Genomic DNA, 19,544 nt, shown 5'->3' with positions numbered 1-19,544 from the left:
TTTACTAGTTTTCTATATAGAGGCTCTGTTTTTGTTTTGTCTTATTTTTGGTGGTAGGGAGGAGGTTGAGAAAGTTAGAATAATGCTGTTCAAAATGAGCCGTAACTATTCATAGGCACTGTCAGGTTTTCACTTCTAATTTTCTGTTTCCTTCATTTCACATTGGTGAATCTCCATTTCAGTTTTCACTGCTTATACTCACTTATTCTATAGTTCTGCAGTGAAAGAACAGAGGTACAACCTTTTTTTTTTCCCCTAGAAAATAGACTGCAATATTCTTGTAGACACGGAAGTTTTCTTATGTATCTTATATCCACCTAATACTGTGTCTTCTATACAGCAACCTTTAAATAGATACCTTGCCTACACTATCTCATGCCTATTTTATCACATTTAGCAGGCAACCTATGCTTGCTGTTTCTGCTTCCTTACCCGTTTCACTTTTACTTCAACCAGACTTTTATACTATTCTCCTAAGACTTCTCTTGCTAAAGTCACCAAGGACCTCCTAACTGCCATGTTCAGTGGATGCATACATTCTACGGCATTGTTTGCTGCCCCCCTGAATTTTCCCTTCCCCTGACTTCTGTGCCTCCATGCTCTCCTGGCCTCTCTGCCCTTCCAGTGGCTCTCTTCTTCCACCGTCTCCCCAAAGTTGTTGCTCCCAGAATTCTGACTTATTCCCACCTCTCGTCTCACTTTCGTGTGTTTCAGTTCATCCTTACCTAAGCTTTTGACTACACTCGCAACTCCCAAGCTACATTTGCAGCTCTCACTTCTCTCCTGAGCCCTGGTCCTGCATCTCCCTGGTCCTGCCCTACTTCACAGCAGTACCACCAGGGCAGCTTCTCAGTACATAAACATAATAATGCATGATTTCTTCTTCACCCTCCGATCTGGCCCTTCTCCTGAATTCCCTATCCTAGTTCATGACATCAACATTCACTCCGTCATCTAAGCCAAGAAAACTTTATTTCATTTATAATCCATGGTGTCATAAAAATTTATCATCTAAAACACAAAGATGAACATGTTACAAGTTAAAGACTTTCATTGCCTATTGTCTGCTAGCAAGAGACACATTGCTTTCTCTTCAGCACTATGCCCAACGAGACTCCAACCCAATTCTACCGCATCCTCACACATCCCCAGACTCCTATGCTTGAGTCACATTGAACTATGTACAGTGTGATTCTTTCACACCTCTAGCCTTGCATGAGCTTCTACCTAGAGAAATGATTCTCAACAGGAGTCAATTTTGCCCCAGGGGGCATTTGGCAATGTCTAGAGATGTTTTTCGATGGTCACAACTCCGGGAGAAGAGTGCTAGTAGCATCCAGTGGATGGAGGCCAGAGATGCTGCTAAACATCCTACAAGGCACAGGACAGCCTCACACAACAAAAAGTATCCAGCCCAAAATGTCCATTGTGCCAAAACTGAGAATCATTGCCCTAGAATATCCTCCTTGATTTCTCTGCCTGGTGAACTCCAACTCACCTACCAAGACTTAGCTCAAACGTCACTTCCTCTGTGAAGCCTTCCTCTACTGACAAGGTCCTTTCCTCCAGGCAAGTATTGTTGCATCTTTTTGCACTTTTTTATACATACCTCTATTTTAGCAGATCACATACTAGACTGAAATTATTTTTGCTTACCAGTGTGTCTCTATTAATGGGACCTCCCCCAACTAGAGACTGTTCTTCATTAACTTTTATTCCCAGTGCTTGAGTCAGTGCCTGGTTAATAACAGGCATTCAAATGTGCTAGGTGAATGAATTAAAGAAGACACATCCACAGAGAAATACAAAGTATTTCAGAAGCAAACAATTCAGGTCTCTCTAAATTTCAGAATCACTCTGAAATTACTATTATAGTTCCTCAGTTTTAAGAAATATACATATACAAGCATACATTTCTCAGTAAATTTCTAAAACTGGTCATTAACATTGTTGTGTCACAGTCTGAGAGTCAATATTTACAAATTATACTGGTTTTTATAGGAAAGATGGTGTTGTTCAAGTAAATTTAACCAAATGTCTCTAAATATTCTGCTAAAGGTAATAAAATAAGGACTGAGAAAGAAAATAATAGAACACTAAAATAAGTATATATTTAAAACATTTATTTTAGGAAGAACAACTAAATAAAAAATTATTGAAATGTATAATCTTGAGATTAGTGTTAAAGGTTTTTGAAGTAATTGAGACATAAGTTTTTTAAAGTTCTACTATACTAAGATTAAGTAATTTGCCTACCCAGGATTAGGTAACAGAAAATAAACAAAAACTTTCATGACAAAAAAGAAAAAATGTAAAGCCAAACTTTCTGATAAAAACATGCATATACGTCAAGGATGGAAGACATGTACAAGCTTGGGTAAAATGCTAAGGTATTTTAAAGAACAGGGTAATGAAATCTATGAGCATCGTAACCACATAAGACAAGAGATTTAAAAAACAAGAGATAAGGAAAAATAATACAGTAAACTATTCCACAGATTTTAGAAATCTAAATAGTAATCTTTGTAACTGGATAAAAACTATCTTAGTTCCATAACCTATTTCTTGATCAAGCTGATAAAATATTACACACAATGTTAAAGCATCAAATATCTACTTTCAGATAAAAAGTCATTATATGGTCTTTACAAAAGCAATATTATATTTCAAAAAGCATATATAATAAACCTATGCCAATTACTGTTATGTTCTTTGATAGCAAATAAATAAAATATAGATGATCATGCAGACTACAAAGTCCCATCTTCATTTTAAGTTGTAAACACAGGACAGAGCCCTGTCGCAGATACAGGTAAAAGTTCTCACTAGATTTAAAAAATTTGCCATTAATGAGCTGTTGATTATAGAGAGCAAGAAACTGGATACTATGCTCCTAGAGACTGGTAGCTAAACCCATAAGAAAAGAATGTGTAGGCCTCTCAGTGCTTTAGAAACCAGGGTCCCTGACCAAGGCCGTGATTTAATTTCACGGCTGCTTGGTACAGATAGCTGACATTACTAAACGCTACTCTAATATCAACTTGTTAAATGCGAATCCAGACTCAGCATATCAGAATACTAACCCAGACTAACTGGAGTCATGGGAAATATTTTGGGAGCTGTTTATTTATAAATGAGTTACAATATACCACTATAATTAGATGAATATATAATTATTGATAAACACAGGATTATTTCTAAAACCCCATTATTTTTACCATTGCTTTGTTCAGAAAAAAGATTAGTATTTTCCTTTTGAAACAAGCCCTTGATTTACAACTAATCAATTACATCAATTTAGATCTAGTATATGTTGAATTTAATGATCAGTATATTGTTTACAATATTTTTATAAAGAGTTCTTTAATAAACATTAAAAGGAGAAACAATCTAAAGTTCTTCAGCAAACTACACACTTCTGAACTATTTTATAATCCAATAATTTATCAAAAAAATAGAATCTGCACAGAGCTAGGCATTTGGCTGTTACAGAAAAATATTTAAGTTAGCTTACCTAAGTTTAAATAAAATCAACAAAAGTGTATATTTTTAGCCATGCAAAAGGCACTTAGTCACACTTTATTAAAAACCATTGAAAATACCACTTTTCAAAAGCATCAACAACAAACTATAATATTACAACAAAATCAACTATTTCAAGAATATTACTATAAAAATTTCTAGGTTAAGTATTCCTTTCAGATTGATTATCTCATTAAAAGTAAAATAAATTTACAAGGTAAATATAATTCAATTAGCAAATTATTAAAATGTTTCTTCATAGTATCACATTCCTTTCTTTTAGGGGGCAAAACAGCTGAATGGATTATAATCTCTTAAAAAGCTGTTTTAAAAAAATTTTTGTAAACAGAATTAGTAATTCTAAAACATAGATCAGAATTCGAAATCTGATCCTTGTTCATCCTCAGTAAAGTAGTTGCTTATGTTAACATCTGGACATTGGGTAACAATGATTATATTTATCAGATTTCAAAAGAGAACACAAACTAGCAATTACTTAATATTTTATTTACCTAAAGCTACTTGTCCAGAAGTTTCAAAAAAACCCTTTAATATAGATATTAAGTGTTATATAAATACCAATAAACAGATAAGTTGTTTTCCCCCAAACTGCTAGGTACCGTCAATCTAGTATTGGTTTAATCAGAAAAATCTCTTAATTTCCTGGTATCTGGCAAGACTTTCCAAATACAGAAATTTAAAAAATCTATTTAAGTTCAAAATACTTAAAATACTTTGGAAAGGCCAAATTACATAAAGAGCTGTTTTGGCTAAAATTCATTAAAGTTACTAATACAATAAAGCAAACTTATCAAAGTAAATTTTAAGGTAACTAGAAAATTATGGGAAACGCCCAGAAATTGAAACTAAATTCAAAAATATAAAATTCACAATTCAATATTGTTCAAAGAATGAGTTACATTTTAGATGGCAGTCTTAACTGGTAGCTAAAGAAAAATAGGGTGGAAACAAAATTCCTGTGGTTAAGGATATATACAAATGTAAATGCCATTTATTTTTCCTCTGCTTTAAACATACAGCTTAATAGTTTTTTATCAATAATCTAATAAAAATATATATTTTAGAGAAACACTTTCTCTGTTCATTTATAACAAGTTTTTCCACATTTTTATATGGGCTTTTTATTGTTTAATATTTTAAATGAGCATTCTATATTTTACTTTATTTCACAATGATTAAGGAGGGGAGAATACCAAATGAGCATTTTTGAAAGTAGGAATAAATATGGAGATAGACATTAAAATACCATGCCACTTGAGGGAGAAATATACCAAGGTAAAATGTTATAAAATAAATTATTATTTAAGGCTTATTTTTATGCTACAGAAATGTTTTATGGCTTAAATCACTTTGGAAACTTTTTTTTTAATGCCTATCTTCTACGTTGGTAAAATAACAAATAGAGTGAAAAACTACTGGGGTTTCTTCAGATTTACAAATATAAATATCATGACAACAAAATACTTGCTAGCTAAGGACGAAGAAAGTATATAAAATTGCTAAGTTATAATAAATTTTAACCAAATATTTCATAAAGCTAATCTATTATAAATTAACATTTACTGAGACCAAAGGAAACTTACCTTACAAGAATGTTTCAAAGAAGTAGACAGTTCATTTGTGAAATCTCTGTTGCTGTCTCTTGATAAATTATCAACTTTACCTTCATTTCCAGATGCAAACTTTATGAGTAATTGAGATGGTCCCCCCTTAGAACAATTGTGCTTAAGGCTGGATAAACAGGAAACACTTGGATAAGTTCCTCCCACAGAAATACTTCTTTGTAAAATAGCATGGTTTTTGTTTATCTGTGAATTTGGTCTTTCCAACTGTCCATTGATATTTATTTGATAATCTGTGTTTTGGGAGGATGGTAAACATGCAGATGGCCTATGCATAAGCTTAATATACTCTGCTTCAGAATTAAGCTTAATTTCTGAAATCTCTGGTTTACAATCACCATTTGCTGTTTCACAATCTAATGTAGTTGCTTTCTGTTGGGTGAAATGCACTGAAACACAAGAATATCCTTCAGGTGACTTTTCACATACAGTCTGATTTGGACTATTATTTGCAATAACCATTTTCTTTTGTAATGAGCCCTTCCCGTGAAGGGGTCGTATGTCTCTTCCTTCTCCAGGAGTACAGATTGTTTTAGATAACCGAAGTCCATTGACAGCTGTTGAAAGAAATCCCTTTGCACTAGTACCATCTTCACTGTGGGCAATTTCACTAGGAGAAATAAGAAACTGGTGTGAGGTTTGATAGGATCCTTTGTTTGGAAGAGTACCTGTATTTGTTGGAGAAGTTGGTGGGGTATTTGAAGGACTCCTAGGAAAAATTACTAAGGATGAACAACGTTTTAGTGGAATTTTCGAGTTCCTGCTCACTGGCAATTTCATAATCTCTAGTCCATGCTCCAAGTCATCCTGGACAAATGGAACTGTACTTGTACTTCTTGAAAAAATTTCACATGGAGTAATATTCCTGTTTGGCACGCTTCTATTGGAGGTGCTGTCAGAAGATAAATTTCCACCAAAAAAAGTATCATCAGTTGGTGTAAAAGTATAACCACTGCTGTCACTGAGGATACTATTGGTGTATGAACCTCCACTTGTGATGCTTGTGCATGACCCATAATCACTACCGTTGCTGCTGTAAGATCCATTCTCACTGGCTGAAAAGTTACTAAGGCTACCACTGCGAATGGCAGAACTGCCTAAAAGGTTACCATCATTCACAGCATTCAGTTCATTATCAACCACGGCAGTGCTGTAAATGCCGTCCTTCAAGACACAAGCAAATGAAGCATCGTCACCATCAGCTAAGACATTGCTAGACGGAAGACATCCACTGTACCTTGTTGGCTGTAGCGAAATCTGTAGACAGCTGCTCTTTTTATTAACATTTTCAGGTGAAGGAACAGATGATCTTTCCTGAGACTTAACGTTTTCCTTTAAGAACGGAGCTAGTGCAGTCTGTCTGGGAGTCAGCTTCATTTGAACAACATTAGACGCTGAAATCCGTGTTGGTCTTTTGAAGCACATGTGAACACTGCTATCCAAATCATCTCCGGAGGTTTCTGACAAAGGATAAGTATTGCTTCTTCTGGCTGCAAAGTGCACTCGTAAGCTTTGTGCCATTTGTTCTCATTTCCAAACATGTTAAGGGCTAAAAGGCATAACAAAGATCTCTGTCGGTAGACAGGCTAGAAGCAGCTGCACTGCATCGAACGAAAAAATCATTTGTGGTGCCTAAAAGAGCTTTTAAGTAGTAGTCTTTATCCTAGGTAAAACATTAGCTACCAGATATCATAGAAAGAAAAAGACGACCCATTCCTGAGACTGACGTTTCCAAAATGTCTTGAATCTCTTGTAGTCAAAATGCCTTCACTTACAAAGCACTTGATTTCCAGCGACCTTTAAGCTGAGCTCAGCTGCAGCACACTGCCTCAAACACTGCCAACCTTGTTTCAATTATACCTTCTCCAATTTGCATGAATGAGTAACACAAGAACAACAATCTTCTAGCATTTCAAGTTGAACAGTATTTTTTCACTCCAGCTCTACTAAATGAACAGTTAACCATGTGAATCACGGTGCCTATACTTTCTCCAGCTGAGTTTGACCACTAATATTTTTACCCAGAGGCATAGAATTACAGGAAGTTGGTAGGAATGAAGCCCCATGAAATTGAGTATCAAATCAAAGATTGAATTTCCAAATAGTAGCCATACTAGGAATCTAGTCAAGTTAGTTAATGTAGAAAGGAATACAGACTGTTAAATTTTTTTAAATGGGTAAGTTCAAACAGTTGTATAAATTTGGAAATACCAAAACTTTGGAGTGAATTAAAATTTTAGCATTAAATCAAATAGATAAATATTTTAGCTTCCAAAACACTACTTATAAAAAGTGAAAGCTTAAGGATAGAAATTCAAACTTAGCCCAGGAATACAACTGCAAAAACTGAGCATACGTCTGAGGAAAAAAGTTAAAGAGAAGCTGTCACCAGGCATTTTCTCCTGTAATTTTAAGGTCTTTTCCAGCCAAGTAGTACAGTCTTTAAATGATGCCATTTATATTTTGACTATTAAAACTCTGCCAAGAAATAGCCTAAGCAAACATTCCATTAAAAATATATGCAGATTAGACAGAAAAACTATACCCCAATATAGTTTGAGCACACAAGATATTTTATTCCACTGTCTCTGCAATTCATTCACTTAAGAGAGTGTTGTGGCAATTAAAGAAGTCTAAAAAGGATTTAACACATCAAATAAACATATCTCAATGCCAATTCTCTTCTGAAAAACTCTAAGAGCTCTTTGCTGGCCCCTACTGGTGCTTTGAAACAATCCATTTAGCTGTCTGATAGCTATAAAGAAAGAAAAAACATACTGCATATTTTTCCCCCTTAAGACTGGCCCTGAGCTAACATCTGTTGCCAATCTTCTTTTTCTTCTTCTCCCCAAAGCCCCCCAGTACAGAGTTGTATATTCTAGTTGTAGGTCCTTCCACTTCTGCTATGTGGGACGCTACCTCAGCATGGCCTGATGAGTGGTGCTAGATCCGCATCCAGGATCTGAACCAGTGAAACCCTGGGTCCCCAAAGCGGGGTGTGTGAACTTAACACTGGGCCATGGGGCCGGCCCCTGCATATTTCTTTATATAAACAAAGTATACACTTGTTTACATTTTTGAGTACTAGCACTGCCCTAGAGGTGGAATTCCTTACTACTGCTGATAAAGCTCCCACAGCAGAGAACAGTAGAGTGTTTGTCTTTTTAGAGGTTGTGATTTTATACATATATGTTTTTTCTGCTTTGTATTTATTTAACCTTTACTTTATTTTCAGTTTACTAGGTAATAAAAGTTTAATATTTTAATTTCTCCCCCACATGTCATGGACCAAGGTTGGTATTCGATTTGAAAGAAACAAATTTATTTTTAAATAATACTCCAGGGTATATTTAAACCCCTTACCTGAATTTTATAGCTGGAACTCCAGTAATAAATATATACTGGCTCATTCATAGGAAAGTAAAAAGTAAAACAGTTCAGTTGTTTACACCACATGGTACTACACCCAAGTTGTATTTTTCTAGGTAAGTTTTTTTTTCCTAAGTGAAAGCAAATATGTAAAACATATACTTGCACTTTGTTTAAAAAAAAAAACTCAGGATAAATTTGTTCTCAATCACAATTTTCTAAATAGTATTTTTAATCAACTAAGACATGACAAAATAGAAATATGGGATTTATTAAATTATATTTCTGACTAGAATAAGATAGCACTGTGTTTTAGAATGTGTATAAAATTGTAAACTTAGTAATAAAATTACTGTTATTTTGGTTTTGTATAATCTATCTCCTTTACCATTTTGCAGACTTCAGCAAATATTCCCTTATCATCCTTTTTCTTTATAAAAGGAAGAGTCGTAACCTTTTCACTTTGCCTGCAAATGACTGCAACTTTCCTTCTTGAATTAAGTTAGGAGTCTGCTAACTCAAAGAATGGATCACTTCTAAGAGGCTAGTCAATGAGCTCTGATTGCTCATGCCTGTGGCCTAAAACCTCTGGTTCATAAGCATTAATCTCTGGTCGTTAACATAAAATAATGAACCTCAGGTATTTGGCCAGATAAACATTTTCTCTTTGGGAGGCTGAACTCTAAGCATTGGTTTCACGTCCCCGAACCAGATTTTAAGCTTCTAGAGTGCGAGGACCATAACTAAATATTTCTCCTGATCCTGCTGAGCTCATGCTGGGCACAAAGTGAGCACTAGGTAACACCAGAGAGGAGCGTGGATAAACGGATGGATGGTTGCCACAGCTACTCTGATAGCCTAACATGTTCTTTCAGAATTTTCTTTAAGTTGATCCAGGTACCACTTCTAAAGAAATATCAGAAAGCATTGCAGCTGGACAAGCAGGAATGATGCTTGAAAAATTTGCAAGGAGGGCTTCAGCCAAAGGAAAGTAAGCCAAGAACTTCCTAGCACTTCCTAGCACTCCAGGCTGAGTTTAAATTCTAGAGGCTCAGCCATTTGCATTGCTGGCTCTAGTCTGGGACTGCACAAGATCTGGACCACCATTACAGCAGTTAGGTGTAGAACATGGAGAACCTGGGATAAAATGGAGCCCGTTGGCCAAACAGAAGCCAAAAGAGGGGCACCAACCCTACCCTCAAGAGCAGAAGAGCTGGAGAGTGGTGGCAGCCCTCATCTGGGAGGGATCTATGCAAGTCCTATAGAATTTCCTATCTTGGAATGAAACGGATAATGTCTTAGGATTAGACTGAAGCTCAGGACCCCACATTCTGAGATATGTGGTTATTGATTATCTCCATGCTATGGATAGGCTCCGCATAACCCTGATCATTGACTAGAACTTCAAAGGCCAAAATCCACTGGGATGGTTAATTGTTTGTACTGTCTTGGCTAAGCTACTTTGCCCAGTTGTTTGGTCAAACACCAGTCTAAATGTTGCTATGAAGCTATTTTTTAGATGTGATTAACGTTTAAATCAGCAGATTTTTGAGCAAAGCAGACCGCGCTCCATAATGTGGTGGGCCTCATCCAATCAGTTAAAGGCCTTAGGAGCAAAGACATGTTTCCCAAAGAAGCAGCAATTCTGCCCCAAGACCACAAAGTGAAACTCTGTCTGAGTTTTGAGCTTGCTGGCCTGCCCTGCAGACTTCACACGCAAGACTGTAACATCAGCTCTTATCTGATCTTCGACCTGCCAGCTCTGCCTCACAGATTTCAGACTTGCCAGCTTCCACAATTGCGTGAACCAATTCCTTAAAATAAATCTCTCTCTCTCCCCTCTTCTGTGTGTGGGTGTGTGGGTGTGTATCCTATTGCTTCTGTTTCTCTGGAGAACCTTAATACAACCCCTAAACCTAAGAAGCACAGCATCTCCACCTGGAACAAAGAATATAGACGTCTCCTAGAGCTTCAGAGGCTGGATGCGTGCAGGTGCAGCTCTAAGGCAGTGACGCACAAGCACTAACTTTTGCATTAGTGAGTAGAATTCATTTAAAGGCACAGCATTCTGAAATGTCCCATCACTAGCAACACCACCACCACTATCACCATCACCAAACTACTACCGTTTATAACGCTCAGATTCTTAAAATCGGCTGAAAAAAAGGAATTTAAGCCTACTGTTTCTCGAAATAAATATCGCTTATATTGCAAATCTTTTCCAGATGACTAGAAATTCTTTCTGCTTAAAATTATATCTGTGCTCTTCTCTGTACATTTCCAAAGAGAATCTTCTAGGAAAAGGATATATCCTTAATTTAGTTGTGGATGCTACAGGAGAATAAAGATACAATGACATTTACAGTGGCATAAACCATTTATCGCTATACAATCAAGCCTGTTACTCCACCAATGGCTATAGCTTCTATGACATCTCAGGTGATCTGCGCACTTCAGCTACCTGCTAGGACTAGCAACAAATCAGAGGATTAGAATGATGCACATCACCCTGTTTTAATTATTTCTTGCTCCCTTTTGCTAGTAAACTGAGCTTCTTGAGAAAAGCTATATTTCTTTCTGGTTTTTTTTTTGAGGAAGATTAGCTCTGAGCTAACATTTGCTGCCAATCCTCCTTTTTCTTGCTGAGGAAGCCTGGCCCTGAGCTAACATCCGTGCCCATCTCCCTCTACTTTATATGTGGGATGCCTGCCACAGCATGGCTTGACAAGTGGTGCGGAGGTCCGCACCTGGGATCTGAACTGGCAAACCCCAGGCTGCTGAAAGAGGAATGTGCAAGCTTAACTGCTGCGCCACCGGGCCAGCCCCAAGAAAAGCTGTATTTCTAATGCATAGCAGAGTATCTAACACAGTAGATACCTTAAGTGGCATACCTTAGATAACACAAAAAATATAGTATCAGAGAACCATAAATGTACGAGTCCACAAAAGTTATATGTGTATCATGATGAAACATTTCCTGAGTGCTCTGATACCCATTATCTCATTTTATCCTTACAATACATTTATCAGATAGGTAGAGCAAATACTGTTATCCCCATTTTTTTGTTTTTTAGGAAGATTAGCCCTGAGCTAACAACCACCACCAATCCTCCTCTTTTAGCTGAGGAAGATTGGCCCTGAGCTAACATCTGTGCCCATCTTCCTCTATTTGATATGTGGGACGCCTGCCACAGCATGCCTTGATAAATGGTGCATACGTCCTGGCCTGGGATCCAAATCAGTGAACCCCAGGCCACCAAAGAGGAGCGTGCAAACTTAATCACTAGGCCCCTCGGCTGGCCGAATGTTATCCCAACTTTTAAAGCATGAGAAAATATTTTTCAGAAGGATTGAATAATTTGTCCAGGGTTATAAGCTAATGTACCAAATCACAGGCAGGACTACAATAAGACTTCTGATTCCTTGGTGTGGAGATCTATAATATCCTGATGAATGCATTATTTTCTTTTTGCTTTTAGCTTTAAAGGTTTTTAAAATTTTTACATATCATGTTTATAAATCTAGAAATATCCCATTATTAATATCAGAGGCAATTTTTTTCTTTCGACATGTCATGACACCCTGTTTGGTACTCTATACACAGATGCCCACGGAGTGTTAACACACCGATCAGTGTACAACAAATATCAATTTTGGCAATGAAGAGAGAGTTACACCACACTAAGTTACTGGCAAAAAAGACTAGACAACTAAGCAGGTTGGAAAGCACAAATGCGAGCTATCCTCCTTTGGACAACATGCAAATAACTCAAATAAAAGAGTTTATCAGTGATGCACCCAAGAATGAGGGAGATATTCACATCAGTGTCATTAACAACAGGAAAAACGCCAATGTAATACCACATAATACCAGCAATACCATGACCCAGTGATTCAACCTCAAAATATGAATCTTAGAGATACACTCATACGTGTACATTGGGAAACACAGCAAGAATGTATATCAATTGGCAATGGCAAAAAATTTGAAACACTAATACCTATTAAGGAGGATAAATAAATTACAGAATTATACCATTTGCAGATGAAGGAGAATTATGCCTCAGTGAAAATGTGTTATCTTGGATCAATCTCACATATATAACATTAAGTAAAAAGTATGTCAAAAAAGAGGAATGTATTCAGAGTGATACTATTTTAAGAAATTAAAAAATATGCAAAAGGAAACTGTCTTTTTATAGATAGATAATACATGATAAAATATTTTAAAAAGCAAAGAAATGATAAACATAATATTTAGGACAGTGGCTACTACTTGTGGGGAAGAAAAGGAGATGCTATTGGGGAAGGGTCCGGGGGTTTTGAAGATTTTGGTAATGTTCTAGTTCTTAAGGTGTACAGACATTTGTCTTAGTATTTAAAATAAAGATTCATATTATATATACCTTCTTCTGTATGTATAATTCATGATATTAAAAAACTAAATTTCATCTACTCCCATCTGGAAGGAAAATAGGTCTGTAGAGACAGAGGGGGAAAAAAAAGAAACCATTCCCTATTTTATACAAAAAGCAAAAATGCAAACTGAAAACAAAAGCTGTGCAAATGACCATATCTGATAACCAAATTATCAACACCTGTGGGGCCGGCCCGGTGGCCAAGTGGTTAAGTTTGAGCGCTCTGTTTCCGTGGCCCAGGGTTGTGCTGGTTCAAATCCTGGGCACGGACATGGCACTGCTAATCAAGCCATGCTGAGGTGGCGTCCCATATGCCATAACTAGAAGGACCCACAACTAAGAATATACAACTATGTACCGGGGGGCTTTGGGGAGAAAAAGGAAAAAAAAATTACCAACATCTGCTACTCAGTCTTAAAAAATCAGATTGCCAGTTAGTGATGAAGTTTCCTCCAGAAGCAAGAAAGCACCTTTGCTTTTTACGATGCTAATTAATAGATTTCATTTACAATATCTTCAGTTACTAGTATACTTCTCATTTCTTGAGAGAAAAAAACATGTTATGTAGTCTCACACTAAAAACAGAGTCTTAAAAAAATACAGTTTGTTAGCTAAAAAATGAATAGGATTGTTTAATTTCTTCTTTGGTGCTTCTGTTTAATAACTGATAAGCTCTGAATACATAACACTGTTCTTTTACCTTCATGTTCAAATCTTACAGGATTAAAATATAAATGTAAGATGTTAAAAAGAAGGTTTGAAATAGGATTCCAAAGAGACAAGATGAGGAAAAAGATAGTCTTTAGGAAATCAGGAATCAGAACTACCATCATATAAAAATAAAATCAGGTTTAACTTTGCTTTTTGCCTCTGTAAGAGCAGACAATCCTTTAGAGGACTTTATATTATCAGTGTGAAGAGGATAGTTTTCCTCTGTAGAAGAGTGGGGATAAGAGAGCGGATGGGATGTCGTAACTGGATACAGGCAACCCTAAGAAATTCACCCTAAGAAATTCACTGGAGTGAGGAGACACAATGGAAGACACTGTGGGAGAAGGCTCCCTGAGCCTGGGTCTACCCACCAGGGTACCAGGATGAGTGTGAGGGGAGGCAAGACAAAGAAGCCAGCTCTCCTGCCATCTCAACACAAGTGGCCTTGAGTAATACCTTATAATCTGTTGAGAACTGACAATCAGGAGAGGTGCTTGGGAAGAGAACAGAAAGGTAGAGAGTAGCACTAGGAAGCAGAAAAAAAATCTCATCTTCCTCATCGTTTTGCCTAGAGTCTCCAAACCCCCCCAAATCATCTCTCACATCACAGATCCCCAACCCACTTTTCCTTGCTGCCGTACTGAAATATACCCTTGCTTCACATTTCACACTAGCAAAATACAACTTACCAATCGATTTTCATCAAATACTTCAAAAAGAAGCCGGTGCTCCTGAGGATGGACCTAAGAAAGAAAAACAAAACCTTTCTTTAAAAACAAGTGAACATCAACCCACAGATACTGAGAAATAAATGCTTGAAAATATTGCTATTTCCTAATTCCTGTTATTACAATGTTTTTTAAGTTACATGAGATACTTAATACAAAAGCACACTAGTCACATGTCATTCATTTTCTAATAGTTTTATCATAACAACAAAATAGATTTGGTTGCTTCTGTTTCCTATTTTTCTAAAATAGAATGAAAGGAAGTAAAATTTCAAAAAATTATTTAAACATTTTCAAGCACTTAAAAATATAGACTAGGGGCCAGCCGGGTGGTGTGGTAGTTAGGTTCGTGTGCTCCACTTCGGGGGCTCGGGTTCGCCGGTTCAGATCCTAGGCACAGACATATGCACTGCTTATCAAGCCATGCTGTGGCAGGCATCCCGCATATAAAATAGAGGAAGATGGGCACAGATGTTAGCTCAGGGCCAGTCTTCCTCAGTAAAAAGAGGAGGATTGGCAGTGGAAGCTCAGAGCTAATCTTCCTCAAAAAACCCCACAAAACTATAGACTAGATTTTACCTTCTCATCAATTTTATTTACTCAGTTTTTATTTATCTGGTTAGAATTATCCAAAGTAGAAGTTGATTTAATAGAAAGTAGCATTCTGAATCCTTCTAGTACTGACTTGATAAAATCACTTGTTACTTCTACTATATAAAATACATAAGCAGTCAAAAGGTATACACTGAGTTTTCACTTACTGTCGTATTTTACAGCACGAATAAAAATTAACACGTAGTATTTTATTTCTCAAAGCCAATGCTTTCTTTTTTTTTGGTGATGAAGACTGGTCCTGAGCTAGCATCTGTTGCCAATCTTCCTCTTTTAGCTTGAGGAAGATTGTTGCTGAGCTAACATCTGTGCCAATCTTCCTCTATTTTGCATTTGAGATACAGCCACAGTGTGGCTTGATGAGTGCTGTGTAGGGCCATGCCTGGGATCTGAACTCACGAACCCTGGGTCACTGAAGCAGAGCAGGCGAACTAACCACTGTGCCGCCTGGCTGGTCCCCCACTGCCTTCGTTTTTGCTGTAACGTTTCAACATCAAGTTAATATCTACTAAACATCAAACACAAAGAAAATTTTTAATAATGTTTATACCAGAAGTTGAGATGATGTATAAAAATTTTCACATTTACATTGATTTTTTTCCCTATGACAAATACATTACATTAAACACTGCAATATTTTAAAACTTTGGTTTACATGTCAAAGGTATGGATAGCCTTCAGAAAAAAGTCCTATGAGTGTAACGAAGATTTTTAGATAATTAACCCAATGTCCACCCTCCCTTATGTCCTTCTGAGAACATAATCCTAATTTTACCTGCAGCAACATGTCCAGGGTCACCATACTGCACAACTCTGGGGGAGAGGGGCATTAATTTTTTAAAATTGAAGTATAACATACAATCAGTAAAGTATAAATTTTACTAGCCTTATATATACAGCTTGATGACTTTTTATATATCTATAGTGTGTCACCACTCAGATTGAAATATCAAACACTCCATTCTATTTTATGTATTGTTTTCTATCTGAACCGTGCCCTTTGGATTTGTCCAACATTGAAGCTCTGAATATGTCTATCTAAAAATGGGGGCTGGCCCAGTGGCATAGTGGTTAAGTTCGCGCGCTCTGCTTTGGTGGCCTGGGGTTTGCAGGTTCGGATCCCAGGCACGGACCTAGCACTGCTCATCAAGCCACACTGTGGCGGCATCCCACATAAAACAGAGAAAGACTGGCACTGATGCTGGCTCAGTGGCAATCTTCCTCAAGAAAAAAGAGGAAGATTGGCACAGATGTTAGCTCAGAGCCAATCTTCCTCATAAAAAAACTAAAATAAAAACAAAAAATAAAAATGATTCCCTGCAACTAGAGGTAACCTAGTCGCAGTCATCGGATGGGACTTCTGGGAGAGCTCTTTAGAGGGGGCTAACTCAGCTGGGCGAGACGTCCCTTTTGCCCTTTGCATTTCTCTTTCCTGTCTGGAACTTGGTTAGGACAGTGGGCACTCCTACAATCATAATGTAGCCCTGGGCAACTATGAGGATGGAAGCCCCAGTCAAGGGCTAGACACCATGGGAATAGAAAAATAGTGTAAGATGAATAGTGTAAGTGTAAGATTTTCGTCTTTTCTAAGAAGATGTAGAGAAAGTTTTGGGGAGGAGATAAAGCTGAGCTGAGACTCGAAAGATGGGAAGATTGGAATAAGAAAGTATAGAGAACATTTACAGCCAGCAGATCACATGAAGAAAGGCATGGGGGCAGAATGAGCATGTTCTATAGAGATCAAACTGATAAGAACATTTTTGTATTAGAAAGTGTCAAGAAAAATTTGGTTAGTTGGGGTAGAGCCAGGCTGAGGGTATGGAAATCCAGAAAAGGAGTTAAGACTTGATCGGTAGGGAAGAAAATGAAGCTTTTATGAATTGGAATGGATTGGACTGGAGAGAGACCCTGGAGTCCATGGGGACTGTGCCCTAGTAACTCATGCATGAAGTGCTGAGAGCTGCCTGGGATGGTCCCAGTGAGAATAGGGAGGGAGACAAGGCCATGAAAAACATTTTGAGAGAAAAAATCGGAAGTCTCAGTGTCCGTCAAAGTACCTGGCAGATAGTCTGTAGATGTTCAATGCATATCGCTAAGAAAATAGGTATAAAATATCTGACCTACTCAGGCCCCTGCTGTCCTGTTTCAGCCTACTATTAATAGCTTCCTAACAAGATTCTGTACCTCAACTATCTTATCTTTTTAAGCTGTTTTTCCTACTATTACTGGAATGACTTAACCTAAAAGACAGTTTAGGCCATCTTTACTGCCCTACTCAACAGTTGTTCCCGATGGCCTAAAGAATAGAATCCAAACGCCTGAGCGTGGAACGATGCTTCATGATGAGTCCAATTTGCCTTTCCAGCCTTGTCTTCTACAGCTGTCCTCCTGCCCAACTAAATCCACATACACCCTATGTTCCAATCACGTTAGAAACAGGCTGCTCACTGCTTCCTGCGCTTTCTGACCTGTACTTCTTGTACACGCTAAGGTCTCTCCACTTGAAATACCTTCTCTCCATGTGTCTAAAAGCCACCCATTGCTGAAGCCTCAGCTCAAATGTCAACTCCTCCCTAAAGCCTCATCTCCCATCACTCCTGCTCCTCTGTTTTCAGTTTATCACAACAGTGACTACATTCCTCCTTTTACTAAACTTAATCGTGTATGTGTGATATCTCCCTACTGAATGATAAACACCATGAAAGACTTGTGTACTTTTTTTTATATCAGAGGCACAGAATAAATGAAAAAATACAATTAAAAATGTGTAAGAATACTAATTCAAAATGGCAACCTGCACACAAACATTTAATCTCTCCTTCTTGAGATCCTATATAAGTAATAGTAGTTTATGAAAGGTAGAAAACCATCACAGCAAAGATCACATGTGAAGGCCACCAGCAGGTGAGCAATTTCAACAACTCCTTAGTAGACAGATGAAGCAGGGATGAAAGCAATGAAGCAGGGCAGAGGGAGTTGAAAACTATTTTAAAAACACAGGGTACAAAGCAAAGGGGGCAACCGCCCCTGATGAGAGAATGTTCAGGTAGCACCCAGCCCTCTGGATGGTACACACACACACACACACAGACACACACACATTATCAGAGTTTCTCTGCGTCTGAGTTCAGGTAGAGATTTAACAAAAATGCAACCACCGGTTTTAACATATAAAATATAAGTGGTAACTAAAAATGTAACATGTAATTGTTGAATGTTTATGCCTTTTTATGTATAGAAGCAATACATGGTTTTTCTACGTCTCACTGTTAACTATGGCTAAATTACCAGAGATCACAGACGTACAAACAGAAAAATTGTCCCCAAAGGAAAAAGAGATAATTTAGAAAACAAAAGAAAACACTCTAAAAAACTGTAACTAGGATCCTTGGAAATATCTGGGAAAGTCTTGCATCTATAAACCAAAAATAGAATACCAGAAAAAGGGAACAATTGGAGAACAAAGGGGAGGTTTTGGAGCTAAAAGTGACCGTTGAATTCAAATATAAGGAATTTAAAGTAAATGTGCAGAAATCTCACAAAATGTAGAACAAAAAGCTAAGTTAATGGAAAATGAGAGAGAAAATTTAAAAAAGAAGATTTTTATGAACAGATTCACTGAAACAAGCCTTAATGCCCTAAAACAGAAGTTAAACAAACTATGGCTTGGGGGCCAAATCCAGCCAGCCACCCAATTTTTTTTTTTTTTTACAGTCCATGAGATAAAAACGTTTTTATATTTTTAAATGGTTACATTTTAAATGGATATATAGATACCTACATAATAGCCTTGATTTTTGCCTCCTGGACCGTGACACCTAGAATATTTACTATCTGGCCCTACAAGAAAAAGTTTGCTGACCTAACACATTCACTGTATGCTATCTATTAATTTCTCTCCTACGTATCTAGAATGGTACTGGATAAGACCACCCTCAGAAGATGTGAGAAAACAGTCACTCAAACCATTTCCTGTGTTCTGTGGTTCACATGAGGAATTCCTGTTGAGAAAGACAGAATCAGTCTAGGCGACCCCATATCCAAGCAGTTGGAATCCTCAAATGATAACACAAACAGAGGGAAGAAACTTATTTAAAAAATAATTCACCCTAAAATTTTCAGAGCCAAAGGGAAACAGCAGTCTTTATATTGAAGTGCTTACCAAAGGTCCACTATAATAGATTTTAAAAACTGTACACACAAGGCATATCACTGTGAAATTTTAAAACACTAGGATAAGGATAACTATCAAAATTTTCAAACAGAGAGAGAAAGACCATCCCCAAAGGACTAAGAATCAGACTTTTCAACAGCAACACAATGCTCAATGATGATAAAGCAATGCCTTTAAGTCTCTGAGGAAAAATTATCTTCAACCTGGAATCCTATGAGAGTCCAAACTATTAGCCAAACATAAGTTGACTATTTACTCATCTATCATAGCTGGAAGTCCACTTGGGACATGGATGTATGAGCTATTCAGCAATATGGGAATAATGATCCAATAACAAAGAGAAACAGTTAAAAAGTGGTTCCTCCTG

General features: G+C 37.2%; 1 protein-coding gene across 7 annotated transcripts in view; it reads right to left on the bottom strand.

The window, feature by feature from the left end:
* The window catches only part of NEDD4 (NEDD4 E3 ubiquitin protein ligase), a 143,053-nt gene that overhangs the window by 63,512 nt on the left and 59,997 nt on the right, over nt 1-19,544 (bottom strand). For 4 of the 7 annotated variants that reach the window (XM_070236209.1, XM_023616898.2, XM_001500766.6 and 1 more), the window contains exon 5: nt 14,353-14,406. In XM_070236209.1, coding sequence (XP_070092310.1) covers nt 14,353-14,406 — 54 coding nt within the window. Of the gene's footprint in view, nt 1-5,126; nt 7,195-14,352; nt 14,407-15,778; nt 15,817-19,544 lie in introns of those variants that run through there. The other 3 variants (XM_070236203.1, XM_070236217.1, XM_005603032.4) reach the window with 3 other exon arrangements.

This window comes from Equus caballus, chromosome 1 (assembly GCF_041296265.1).
Source record: "Equus caballus isolate H_3958 breed thoroughbred chromosome 1, TB-T2T, whole genome shotgun sequence".
NCBI classification, from domain to species: Eukaryota; Metazoa; Chordata; class Mammalia; order Perissodactyla; family Equidae; genus Equus; species Equus caballus.
This window is presented reverse-complemented; position numbering and strand designations above follow the sequence as displayed.